At 50.9% G+C, this 13798-nt stretch overlaps 1 protein-coding gene across 3 annotated transcripts; it reads right to left on the bottom strand.

The window, feature by feature from the left end:
• Positions 1–85: 85 nt before the first annotated feature.
• On the bottom strand, positions 86–12499 carry LOC122387078 (TRAF-type zinc finger domain-containing protein 1-like). Of its 3 annotated transcripts, none has more exons than XM_043376910.1 (9): positions 12368–12496; positions 8461–8653; positions 7417–7630; positions 6814–6975; positions 6020–6147; positions 4587–4790; positions 2899–3343; positions 1754–1842; positions 86–1411 (listed from the first exon to the last, which is right to left on the bottom strand). In XM_043376910.1, the coding sequence occupies exons 1-9, from the start codon at positions 12400–12402 to the stop codon at positions 1343–1345; spliced, it is 1539 nt and encodes a 512-aa protein (XP_043232845.1). In that variant the 5' UTR covers positions 12403–12496; the 3' UTR covers positions 86–1342. The 3 variants fall into 3 exon arrangements, with proteins under 3 accessions (XP_043232845.1, XP_043232847.1, XP_043232846.1); XM_043376912.1 differs by lacking the exon at positions 12368–12496 and adding an exon at positions 11586–11672; XM_043376911.1 differs by lacking the exon at positions 6814–6975 and having other exon boundaries at positions 12368–12499.
• Positions 12500–13798: the final 1299 nt, after the last annotated feature.

Raw genomic sequence — 13798 nt, 5'->3', positions numbered from 1 at the left:
CGCCAATTATTACGTAAATTGTCTCATTTACCTTGTTAGACAAAAGTGTCTCTTTATATTACACGCAAATGTTCTAAAAGACTTCTGACATTTCTAATCACTTTATTTATTGACAAACAAGTCGAACTTTCAAGTACTCATTCACCTACCAAGCCGTAACATTCATCCACCAAGCCGCAACTGCACTGTCGTATATCACTCAGTGGCGCTCATTCTACCCCCTAATATACCTAGGTGAGATAAGCATTATGCAATCACGTATCATGTTCATCTAAGTACGAACATTTATGTCCACTCATGTCTTCATTAGCACTGCTGGAAGCTGTCATATTCCTAGAACATGTCGGCACTTCATGGTCATTAATATCTTAGACAAATATCGTAACAATCGGGTTGTCAATACTCCTGTTGTAAGGGGCAGATTCATCAGAGTCAGACTGAACATTTGATATCCACGATATGAATGTGAGATACAAAATAACAAAAGGCAGTTTACATTAGACAATATCGTATAACCACAGACGCATAGATAGCCGCCCGTGGTTATAACCAAGGCTCTAAAGTTATAACCCATATACTGCCGACTGCGAGCAAACCAAATTGCAGATAATTATCTCGATTGCGATTTGGATCAGCACACCAAACACAAAAGGCGATGATAGCCTTACCGCCAGCTTCACAATCACACGGTATGTGCCAAAGTCCCATGGGTGCAACACTTTTTTACCCTTCATATGTTAAAGGTTAGGTACTATTTAGCTGAAAAACAAAGTTAATTAGGATATAACGTATGAAATACAGAACATCATTTAGAAAAAGGGTGAGGGTAAAAGAGCTAAAAATAAACTAAAGTAAAAGTAGGCAACGAGAGAGGGATATGCAAAGTATGTGATACCAATACTTGAAAAAAACGATTGTTAGATCTCTAGCAATACGAACGAGTCGTAGTGCGTTACACGGCGGCCGTCGATATTCGTACGACCATGCATAAATATTGCATAAGCCGGCTCACCACGGTCTCTGGTCGCCAAGTGCCTAAGGAGCGCAATAAAACCGTCAGCCTCGGCACCACAAGCACGGCGCTATAACAAAGTATACAGAAACGGTCAGCCGAGACTTCTTTGGTCACAAGTCCGTCAGCACTGTCGTAAGTTCCGACAAATCAAAATCAGTTCTAGCCCATGGCTCTAGGCCACTTATTGGCATGTCATGCTTCAGCAGCGGCCAAATTAATAACAGGCCGATGGTTTCGAGCCCTCGGCACACGGTTACCGCTCGCAGGTCACTAAGGTCCGTGACGAAACGTGACGTTACTCCAAACAACGACAGGCACACCCAATCCTCAGTAGTCACAGGTGATCACAGGCTCGCCAGGAGGCTCCGGTGCCCGGTGCTTCTTAGACGAACGTTTCTGAAACAAAACGCACCGTTTAAAATCAAAGCAGCCATAAGATATGTACCTACTTATGAGTTGTGACATTTATAACTTCGCTGGTAAGAATCACAGCAATCATCGACTTTGTAGTGGGGTACTAGTTCAAGTGTGCATTTTGCGAAAACAAACTTCAAGCTTCCGGTATTAGCCAAAATTATGATCAATTATGCTGCTGTATTATGCCCGACTTTCTGCCAGGCTCAGACCATTACGGATGTGCTTTGGGAGTTGTGCTGTTGTTCAAAATACATAAACTGTGTCAGAAGAAAGCTGCTGGATTAATCGCGTAATTTGGCCACTCGGTTCGTGCGGACATACCTTGAGCTTTTTCTCCTCCTTCCTTTGTTTCTTTTCTTCTTTGCTACGTTTCTTCTTTTTATCGCCGTCGGCCACCTCGGCAGGATGTTCTGTGAAATGATTAAAGCTTAATTAGGTACTATAAAGATACCGATCATGTGGTAAACAGAACATTAAGATAAACTGCAGCTAAGACAGTTTTTTGTAGCTTAGAATGCGTAAGCGTCCCCTGGATGATAAAACTGGATAACACCAGTAAAACGCCTTTTGGGCGAAGAACGAGCGAGCGAGATAGTGAGCCCTGCACGTGCGGAAGGGCGAGAGGGTACTTCCAACAGGCTTGTGCAAAGCACCCTTCTAACCGGTCGCTAGCGGTGTGCCAAATTTGAACGCAATCGGCCCAGCCGTTCCTGAGATCTGGAAGCGGCATTCTGCACGTGCGCACGTGCAAACGGGGTCCAAAATGACTTTTGCACGGCACCCTACTAACTGGTCCCCAACCGTGTACCGAATTTGAGCGCAATCGGCCCAGCCGTTCTCGAGATCTGGAAACGCCCCCTGCACGTGCGCACGTGCAGTAGCACCCTAACCGCAACACATGGGAATGCATTGCCTGGTGGGTGCCTACCTGTATGCCAAGTTTCAGCGAAATCGCCCCAGTAATTACCGAGTTACTGAAATGGGAACAAATTTGGCACCTCTTATTGTTGTATTTTGCACGTGCACTGGGGGTGACCCACATGCTTCGAGAGTATCCTATTTTGGGTAGAAGGGATGCTGCTACCCTACAAAAATTACCGGAAGTCAATCGCCCAAGCGGCTGCTGAGATATGAGCCTCTCAAAATCACTACTTTTGCAAAACAGCTTGAACACCCTTGACTTTTCACGTGGCACGTGCCACGACGGTCACTGAGATGTATCAAAATTAGTCAATTACGGGGTAGAAGGGATTGGGCTACCCAACAAAAAAGACCGCAGGCCAATCGGTCCAGCGGTTGCTGAGATATAAGCCTCTCAAAAGCGTTACAGGCCGGGCCGGGCCGGGCCGGGCCGGGCCGGGCCGCTCATACTGAGATTTTTCCGTTATATTGAAAAGACTCACTTCGCTCGCTGCGCTCGCTCGCTCGTAACTACTATAGCCCAGCGACATTCGGCGCCGGCCCACCTGGCACAGGATGAATGAACTCGTCCTCCCCGAGGAAGTTGACCTTCTTCTTGTGTTTGGTGGTGCGCTGCGGCACGGCGGGCGGCGCCGTGAGCTCCGGGTCGGTCAGCACGCTCCAGCGGCGCGGCGGACTGTGCCGGTCCATCGAGAAGAGGTCGTCGCTGGACCGGGAGCCGCGGCGGCCGCCGGCCATAGCCGGCCGCGCCAGGGCTCCGTCCAGGTCCCCGCTGAGACGCTGCCGCCAGCCGGACTCCGGCTCCTGCCGGCGGGAGCCGACCTCCGGCTGCCGCCAGCGGCTACTGCCGGCCGGCTCCGGCTCCGGCTCCTGGCGCGGCTCCCGGTCGGCCTGCGAGGCGCTCCAGGACTTGGTCAGGCCGCCGGGCCGGGGGGCGGGAGCGCGCCGCGCCGGCAGGTCTAGCCGCTGGGGGTTCTTCTCACAGCGCAGCTGATGGGGCGAGAGGACGGAGTCAACATCAACGTCATGTCATTTTCCTATGTTGTTTTCATTTTGAAGTGTGTTATATTTAGCTCAAAGTGAAAGCATTAAATACTTACTTCAATTTTCGTTGTTATAACCGTTGAAATGCAGATATGTGACGTAAATAAGCAATCAAAATTGAAGTATAACATACGATACCAATATCACTCAGCTTGCGATTGGCCCTACTAAAATGCTCCGTAATGAACGTTCCACAACTAGCGTGTGAAGAGAAAAACTATCGAGCCACGTAAGCACAGCCCTGCTATTGGCGAACGAAGTTGGTCGGCAGCTGTAGCGTTTTGTGTGATAAAATAGCGAACCTCACACAACAGCAGTTCGGGTTTCAAAAGAAAACATTCACGGAGACTAGTGCACTAGTCTCCGTGAATGTTTTCTTTTGACAAACATCAGAAGACAAACATGTTTGTCTTCTGATCAGACGGTTCCTGGTTGCCAGCGAATCATTTGTAGTTCCAGGAACCGGAGTAGGCACGTAGCTATGTCCTTTCTATCCCGGAAGTTACTGTTCTGTGCGGTCGTTTCCATGGTAACCCGTTCAGTCAGATGAGGCCCATCTACCGTAAAACTACCTACCCAGCTGAGAAAACCACCATCGGGTAAATGAAAACTTTCACACCGCCGCACCCCATCTGTGTTGACTGTTCAGGCTGGGATAATTCAAACAGCTGATTCAGCCCAGATTGGTAAACATCAATCACTCGACGACACGCTATGACTAACTTCACGAATTCCTAAACCTGACGTGAGTGTTCACATGCATATATCGTTCGGCTTCCCGTCTCCGCGGGTGTGGTCCCGGATCAGCCCGTGCAGCGCCGAGACGCTAATTTTACCCCGCGCGGCCCGGGACCGTGTTTGGATCCTTTGACGTCATCGGCCTTGGCTGACGTCTCGGCACCGGTTCCGCTATCATTAAAGCGCCGCGATACGGCCCGGGCACGCCCACACACGCCCATGTTTCTCGGTCGATCGGTATATATCGGGAAGAAAGTTGCGATAGAGATTTACATCTTTGGCAATTGAGAAAATAGAAAAGTATGCAAGTTGACATATAGCACAGCCGGTTACTAGAAACGGGGTAAGAGACCAAAGCCTTTCCTCTTGTGACCGTTGAGTGATCCTCCGCTCCGCCTGACACACAGGTCACAGTCTCTGACCTCTGACCCTGCCGTGACCTCTGACTGACCTGGTGCCGCAGCAGGTCGGCGTCCAGGAAGGCCTGCTCGCAGAACTCGCAGGGCAGGGTGATGGCGTCCTCCGGGGGGTCATCGGCCACCGGGTGGGCCGCCCAGCGCGGCGGGGAGGAATCACGACCCACCGAGCCGGCCGAGCCCTGAGAGCGACCGCGGGACGACTCCTGTCGCCGGCGCTGCTCCCAGCTGCAGGAGCTCTGTGGGAGGTCACAGGTCACAGGTCAGAGGTCAGAGCTCTGTGGAGGTCAGAGATCAGGATCTTGGGAAGTCATAGATCAGCGGTCAGAGGTCAGAGCTCTGTGGGATGACACAGGTCAGAGAACAGAGCTCTGTATGTAGAGGTCACAGGTCAGAGGTCACAGCTGGAGGAGCCATGTGGGAGGTCACAGGTAGAAAAGTTCTGTCAGGTCATGACAGGCTACGGATGGGTTAGCTTTACAAAGTCGCTCGGTCATATGCACAGCTTACACGCTTGGAATCGTGTCATGAGTTCGCAGGTATACATGTTATAAGTACGGGAGCTGTCATGTTTCAGTCCACCACGCAAATGTTCATGTCAGCAAACCATGTAAAGGGTCACATTTATCTGCATTATGGTGCCCTTTAATCACGTACAATTATGCTACAGTTGGGACGCACTGAAGCAATGCATATGGGACACCAAGCATAGACTGATGTCACGCTTTTTTACGATTTAAATGACACGCAACAAATTACCAATTAGAGCAGATACCCGTGACATGCAACGTAACCGTGTAGTGCAACACACAGACGTTACTTTCCAAATTGTATTGTTATGGCTCTAATGGTTAATTTTAGGGTACCAAAGCTACCCTTACCAAGGGGCCCATGTTAAAATGGCCAAACTATTTGCATAGCTCGGACCCTACTAATAAGCCAGGGCCCTGCCAGGCCTATAAAAACGACACCCATGCTGCGCTCATGACGTCACTGGCAGCTGATCACGTGATCGGTGATCGGTTTTAGTGCGGGTGATGAGCTGCCGTGTGTTCCAAAACTGAGCGATATACTGCCGAGGTTTTTAGTCCAGCCACTGTCAGGGGGACCACCAGCTCGGATCCAGCCGCACACACCGGCCGTTTGGCCGCGGATCAAGGCCGCGTCTCCTGTCCTCAGTCGGCCGACATCTTGGCACAACCCACGCCGTCTCTAATCCGTGCGGCCCTGGGGTCTTTTTAGCACTAATTATCGATGGAAAACAGCAGACCACATCTTTTAGATTGTAGACTCAGTCTCCAGGTCCACCGATTAGCTTACGACATCAGCCTTCAGCATGTGGCGATTTCAGTTCAGCCGTGCTTATCATTCAAGTGACGTTAACAACCCCAGTTGACCTGCCCCGGTCCAACTCACGGTGTAATAATTCAGCTGTGGGCCAGTGAGGTCACTGCTTTTAATGGCTCACCTGGTGTCTCCTCAGCTCGTCTGCCGGGAACCGGAGGTGGCAGTGCTCACACTCGACCGTGTTACTCTCTGTGGCCGTCTTCTTGGAGAGCTCAATAGCCATCAGCATGGCCTGTTCAAAACAGTCGTCTGAAACGCATGGCAGACACAAATCAGACAAAGGTTCACCATACATAAACGGCTTATAGCAGTTACTTTAGTATACCCATTGAAATGTGAAGGAAATAAGAAAGAAAACGTAGTTATATCGGCTGTCCATGCCGTCAGATCCAGAAGGAACCGACCGGTAAGCCATTTAATGTGGTTTGGCCTAAAAGATAGCGTCGTTGGATACCAGTAAAACAAGATATGTGACTGTTTTAGGGACAGAACAGTGCTGAACGATCAGTCCTGTCGTATAAACGTCCATCAACTGAACCAAGGGTGCCGGGTACATCAACAAGACAAATATCGAACGATGAGTTAGGTAATAGGTAATTATCAGTCTCGTTGATCAAACGTGCGCAGGCTGGCATGACTGAGTCCCAGGTCATAATATAGACCGTGCACTGGGAACGACTGGGCAAAGGTGGGACACTCGGAACACTGCACTGGTGGGACCTGCGCGGTGTCTCAGAGCCGCCATTGTCCCAAAAATGTGCTGGAGTTAGACGGTTCCGGTTCCGATTCCGAGACGAGCAGCTACTACCAAACGCGCTCGGAACGCCCTTCCCGGGCACTGTGAGTGACACGGACACGGACACAGACACGGACACGGACACGGGCACGGGCACGGACATGCCACTCGGCGCCCACCCTCGAACCGGCGCAGGTCCTTGCGCCGGCGCCACTGTTCCATGGTGTCCTCCACAATTTCGTCCACAGGTTTGCGCACATAGGAGGCGATTTTATCGTCGAGCGCGCCGCCGTCGTCCAGCGCGTCATCGAGGGGAGCGGCGGGGCGCCGACCTCCGCGCGCTGCCACAGGGCGCGTGTCGTGTCATTAATGGGCCACAGCAGAGCCGTGCACCTGTCCCAGCCACTTCCCGCACTCGTAAAATAGTTCATCTCTCAGAGCAGTCTGCAAAACTGAGGCGCAGCCAAGTGCAACATATAACTCGAACGGTCGGAAGCCAAAGCAGCAGTCTTTTTAAATACATTCGTACCTTCCCGGGTGGGGGGTTGGGTTGTAGTCCAACCGTAATTTCAGTTGTATTGAATAGGCGAGCGATTACAGGAATAAATGCCCTGCCTTAGCATTCAACACACTTTGCAATAGCGATAGACGAAAGGAAGAAACAGCTCGTAAGCAATCTGCGTCACTCGCGAAGTTTTACAACACTGTCGTCCCTGTCTGGTTACATTACATGCAGCTGTCAACCAACATCAGAGAGGATTGAGGAAGGCTAATGTATTTACCTTTGGGCGTGTGTCCAGGGTCCGTCTCGGGTCGGGTCAGCCTGTGGCCCGACTCCACGTGCAGCGGCCAGTGCCGGTACATGACGCGCACCTGACACGTGGGACACAGCTCAGTGCGCGAGCCGCAGTAGCTCTCGTGCTCCTCCAGAGACGAGTGTGGCATACTCAGCTCGCAGTAGGGGCAGGTGACGGCGCGGCCCGAACACCGCTCCTCCTGACGGCACACAGCGCAAAAAATGTCGATGTTTTGTCCGCTGTTCGGGCATTCTTTTAAACGTAAAAAGATTCAAATGGCATTTATTTGGAGTTTGAATAATTATACGACCGGCAGTATTGGAAAAGAGCAAACATTTAAAATACGAATTCGAGGCCTACATCTAAACATCTCATAATAGTTCCGAATGCTTTGAAAGGTGTTTACTCAGGAGCGAGACAGAGCAACTATTTCCACGAATAGTTGAGCAAACAAAGCGCCCGGTGCAGCGTGCCGCAATCACAGAGCGGCGCCTCAGCTGTGGCCCTTTTCCCGGACAGGTCATGGGTCGTAGCTCTGTAACTCTGCCTACGTGTCCCATCCAGCGTGCCAGACTCTGTGGCGTCGGAACTGGGACGGACATCTGCGCCTCAGCGGCAGACAAAGACCGAGCCCATGCTGTGGGGGCAGGAAGGGACGGGAGCACGTGACTGACCCGAGGTGATGATAGAAGGAGTCGGTCCGTATAGGTGCTGTAGAAACCGATGTTTGATGAGGTTCCAAAGGCAACTGCTCATGCTCCTGATTCTGTACCCTTATCGTACAGCCGTGTACAAAGTGAATGGTCATCTCCTCCTATCACTAGCGCAGACATACGACCGATTTCCGGGAATCGTCCATGAGAGGGCATATGGAAATCTTCGTAAAGAAAGTCACTGGCCATGTACGTACCTTTTGTTATATATCCATGGATAAATAACAAGCTTTGCAAAGCTACATGTTGCAAATTTCCCCAGATCCGTCCACCCGTTGAATGTCCCTCGCCCGGTCTCTATCCCCCAGTCCCTCACCTGGTGCGTTTCCATCTGCCCGGCGGGCACTTGCAGCCCGCAGAGGCGGCACGGCACGGGCCGGTGCTCGGCGGCACGGTGCTCCTCCAGCCGGTCCCGCGGCACGGCCTCACCGCACTCGGCACACACGCTGAGGTGGCGCCGGCAGTGGCTCACGTGCACGGTGTGGTTAGCGGCTGATATCGCCCGCTGGCTGAGGGATAGACGGGACACGGTTAGAGGTGCTGAGGGACAGACCGGTCGGCCGGGCGGCCAGCGCTGCAGTGACGCACCTGTCGGGCCGCTCCGGGGGCCGACTGGTGCAGCCGCTGGCAGAGTGTACTGGAACCGTCGGCTGGCCCCATCTACGACATCGTCCGACGATCTTATTTTTTCGATGAGGGCAATGAAGTTCAGGTGCGCGAAAGTCACCAAAGAATTGTAGGTATAGCATATGCTTAGGCCTTACAAGTCGGTTTCTTCTTAACTGTTTACTTAGATAATCAACACGATACCGTTTCTGGAAACCAATTGCTTTTGCCAGAGTAATTATAACTACCAGTTCTGTGCGGCATTTGTGTGTCTCACTGTTCTTTGTTGGCCGGTAAATGATCTGTCGATAAACATTGGCGACCCTAGGTCCGGCACGGCGCCGAGTTCGCAGAATCTGACAGCCGCACGAGACAGAGACCCTCACATGACGTCACCGACAGCCGACGCCGCTGCCCGGTGACGTCACAGACGGTTAAATGGGACCGCCTCGGCGTCTCGGTCGGCTCAGGTCGAGGCCGGAGGGATGTCTCCGACCTGGCCCGTATAGACCAGATGGCGGCACGGGCCGCGAGGACCAGTGCCGCTCTGGACACACGCCAAAGTGCTCCTAAAATCCGGAACAAACGGACCTTCTGCGCAGCTGGAGGGGTTAATTTATCATCCGTCCGATGTATGCGTCTGTTGAGCAGGCCCGCCTACACACAGACTCGTCTTTTGAAGAAGGATTATTTTTACAAATCTGCACATCGGTGCACTGAAATGTAAAACATTTTTACCTTCCGGTTTCATTCTTACATCGGTTTATCCCAAAGAATAACGGCTGTGCGTTCCAAAGAAGATGATTTATTTTGTTTCAGATAGAACAGAATATGATTATGAAGAATGAAGCTGCATTTGATTAAATGGAGCTATGATGGCCCGGATGGAATTAATTGCGCGCTGCTCCGCTGACCCAGTGATATACATTCCGACACGTGAGTTGACACGGCTCGCTGACCCGGAACGCGCCCATCCAGCCGTCGGCAGGTCGGGGCGGCCTTGACAGGACAGCCTTGGAGGGGTGCGCAGGCGGACGGGCTGGCCCACTCGGCTGTCCCCCAGAGTCCCCCCTCCCACAGCGGGCACGGTGCCAGTGTCACCAGCTGACCGGACACTGGTGCTCCTAATTACACCGACACAAGGCTATACAGGTAAGGAACGTGCTGCGACGTGCTTGTCTGATTCTGTATAAGTCATCCTTTCGTCGTCTTGTCAACATTTGCAGTTTTACTCGAGAGTGGCTTGTTATTGCTTTATTTCTTTTTTAGCAAAGACGTTTTTACGCTACTCTTGCCACAAAACATCAATTTATACATTCTTTAGCATTTCTTCTAAGAAAGGAAAAACAATAAATTCGGCAAATCTCAAACCATGACCTCCTCAGTTTATCATCGCAAACAGCGCTGGGTCAGGGCCAGTGACGTCACGGCGACACCATATCCACAGGCGTCACATACCGGTATACATGTGTGACGCCCCCTGCAGTGACGTCAGCGCAGCGACGGCGCCGAATGTGACCCACCGGGCGACAAATGCGACGCACCGGGTAGTTCCGCTGACTAGATCGGACGCGTGCTGGTCCCATGATCAGCGTCAGGGCTTTCAGACTCAGGGTATATTTGGGAGACCTCCGACTTGACCTACAGTTTGTGAGTCCCCCACGGCAGCCATTTTGTGTTGCATGCGAGCCGGTAAATGTGTGTGTACTGTGTAGACTTGGGCTGTGACAGTTAGTTATGTTAAACAAATTATCTATTTATGCTTTATTGTCTCTCATTTGGTAATCAAATTCGTAAGCTTTGGCTCAACGCTTAGAGACAACATTTTTTTTTATAGGTATCCACCATTTATATCTGTCAATGATATCTTTTATATCAATAGTATGCTGGACGAAACGCGTGCTTCCCTGGACATATAACCGACTTATTTGTCAAACGTGCCAAACTTTATTCAATCATCTACGTATGTACGAGTGGAGAAACAGCAACGGGCCCCATAATCTACACAGGCAGACCGAACAGCTGTTACTGAGCGGCGGGTCGGCCGGTCCGGTCCCGGAGACTCGGCGACAGACAGGCGCGGCGGTCGGCGCCCGGTTGGCTCGGCCGCCCGCCTGTCAGGGAGAAGGAACAGCCACCCCCGCCCCTCCCCCGTACCCGGCGCCGGACCCCGCCCCCTTCCCCGTCTGGGTGTTGCATCATCTGACACCGTTGCTACCGCGGCGACCATCGATAATTTACCAAACTGTTACTAGCCGCGACTGTTACCAATAATATACAGCACTGTTACCACAGCGATTAGTGCTAATATTTAACCAACTGACCTGTTTCTTAATCAAACTCAAGCTGATGATAATATAGACAACACTGTTTTGGCCTTAATTGCCCATTACGATAGTGTGAGAAAAATAAGAATAAGCTAAATCACCTTAAGAACATTTATATTCGATTCAATAAGCCAAAATTGGCTAAAAATGCTAACATTTTTCTCAGGGCTTATAACATGTTCCTCTAAATTACCGGCTCGTGGGCGCTCTGGACTATCTGGTAGCGTGATAATTACAGTAATTTGTGTTAAACAGCGCCTCAGTGGACGGGCGGGACGGTGTCGCTGGCTGGCACACCTCCAGGGTTTAGTGGATGGCCCGGTTCTGGTTAAGTCCGACTACTAAGCTTCCTCGATTGTGCACGCATAAGCCAAGAGAAGCAATTTGCTATGCTTCAGTTAACTACATCTCATATGCTTCAATATAGCCACAAACACATTCGCTTGACACCCATACCCCGCAACAGTCACCCTTGCCCGTATAACAATAAGTATCTGCCAGTACTCACAGCCAGTCCCTGTCCAGTGTCCGTTACACCAGCCAGCCCTATCCGTTTACCCGCACTGCCGGCCTGGCGCGGCGGCTGCCCTGGTCGCTCCTCGGTGGGCTGTGTGAGCCACCTGCACAGTTCCGGCACCCGGCGCGGCTATCTTCAGACTTGGCACACGCATAGAGCCACCGGCGGCCCATCAGCCGGCCAATGAGAGCGGTCCGACTGACGCACGCACACGCACACACACAGACACACATGCACTTCCGGGTCTGGTGTTACGGAACAGGTGCGCTCCTGGTTGTTTGGGATCCGTCCAGATAACGCATATGAATGTTTCGAATAACAAGCGCGTATAATGAAGAACATTTAAAACTGCACGCCATTTACTGGATGAAAGACGAACACTGGGCTCACGCCAAGTACACCATACATTCCAACGACTGATGCAGTGACACACTGACACAAAGCTCGTCACGTCCGGATCCAAGAGGCCAAAAGGCCTTCCTAAATTCCGCATTTTATAAGTATAAGTATAAGTAAGTATGAAAGACACAATAAACGTTGACAAACCAGAATAAATCTTGTAAGATTTGTTATTCATTTATGAATTTTATTCGCTACGTCCTTTTGGTTCTTGGCAACATTTTGTGACATTCTTGCTAATGCATGGTGGCTCCAAAGTCCTTAAGTCAGGAAACATGTAAAGTAAAGGGTTTTGATGAATATAAGCGTAAGCTAGAGCAAATTGACCAAGTATAGCTGCATCCACTGCCGTTCCACTGCCCACAGTCACTCACCAGTTGCCGCAGACGATGGTCTCTGTATCGCCCATGGTGGTGCGCGGGTGACCCTCTGTCAGCTCTCTGTCCCCTCAGGTGAGTCCCGGTCCCGAGCCCGCTCGCCCCTGCCCCGGCCACTCGGCGTCTGACAGGGCGCCGCCCGCACCGCGCCCGGCCGCTCCGACCCACCCGACCCCGAAAATAGCCCTCCGGCGGCAGCGGCCGGCCACTGTCATGGCTCGGTCATCGGCTGGGCTGGCCGACCGGCGACAAAGGGGACAGTTTACTGACCAGTCTGGGAGAGAGAGAGAGAGAGACCATTTATTCAATAACAAACATATGAATATAACAAATAAAGTATGCAATTGGCGCAAAAGTGCTACGCACTTAAATCATGGCGCCGCTTGCTAAACGAGAAGTACTTAACGTATTTAGCAACAATAATAATGATGAAACACAATGAAACAAGAAGAACGGAATAAAAACATTTATGTTGCAAAACATGTCAAAGTGATCGTCGATCGACCGGACCGCCCAAGCCCGGTAACGCTCCACGACCCCGGCGGCACTGCAAGGCTGCCCCGCACCGCGCCCACTCGTCCGACCACGGTAGTGGTGAGGATTGGGACTGGGATGTTGTATTTTATAAGCGATGGGTATGGATGATGAAGGATTGGACAGCGGTGGCAACCACACGGCTCTCCTCACGACTCAGGTCTGTACCGTGGATAAGGATGTCGAGTTGTTTGGAGGAAGGGAGAGTGGAAAAGTCAGTGCGGATGACGGGCGACACGGTGTTGTAAAGAATGTTTCGCTGAGTATGATAAAGTGGACAGGAAAGTAGGAAATGTTTTGTGTTCTCAGAATTATAGCCGCAAGTGCAAGAGGGTGAATTAGCTTGTTGTGTGGAGAAAAGATGAGCATTAAGTTTTGAAGTATTCAGTCGTAGTTTTGTGTGTAAAATGTTGCCTGTTTTTGTGCCTAGGAAATAATACAGAGGTGGACGGGGTTGTGTAATCAGTTCTTTTAGGTGTTTTTTTAAAGGTAAAGTAGTTATTGTTTGTGCGTAGATGTTCGGGCAATGTGTTCCAGAGGCATGTAGAGGATGGGACGAAGGATCGGTGATAGGATGTGGTTCTGGCCAATGGTATTGTTTGAGCTGAAATATTTCGTAAAGTTCGTGTTGTGTTTTGCTGTCTTGTGTTAGGAATAATGGTCTTAATAAATTCGGGAACTATAGGATTGAATATTAATTTGTGATAAAACTGAAGTTTGTGGATTTTCCGTCTGTCGGTCAAAGAAGTCCATCCTAGTTCTCGTCGCAGTCCGTTAGTCGATGTCCGAAGTCCAGTCCCAGTGATCAGTCGTGCTGCTCTGTTTTGTGCTTTTTCTAGTCGCATGCCGTCAGTCGTTGTGATGTGTCCGTCGTAAGTGATGTCACAATAGTCG

This window comes from Amphibalanus amphitrite, unplaced genomic scaffold (assembly GCF_019059575.1).
Source record: "Amphibalanus amphitrite isolate SeventyFive unplaced genomic scaffold, NRLGWU_Aamphi_draft 000272F_arrow, whole genome shotgun sequence".
NCBI classification, from domain to species: Eukaryota; Metazoa; Arthropoda; class Thecostraca; order Balanomorpha; family Balanidae; genus Amphibalanus; species Amphibalanus amphitrite.
The sequence above is the reverse complement of the archived record's forward strand: the minus strand, read 5'-3'. Positions and strand labels throughout refer to the sequence as shown.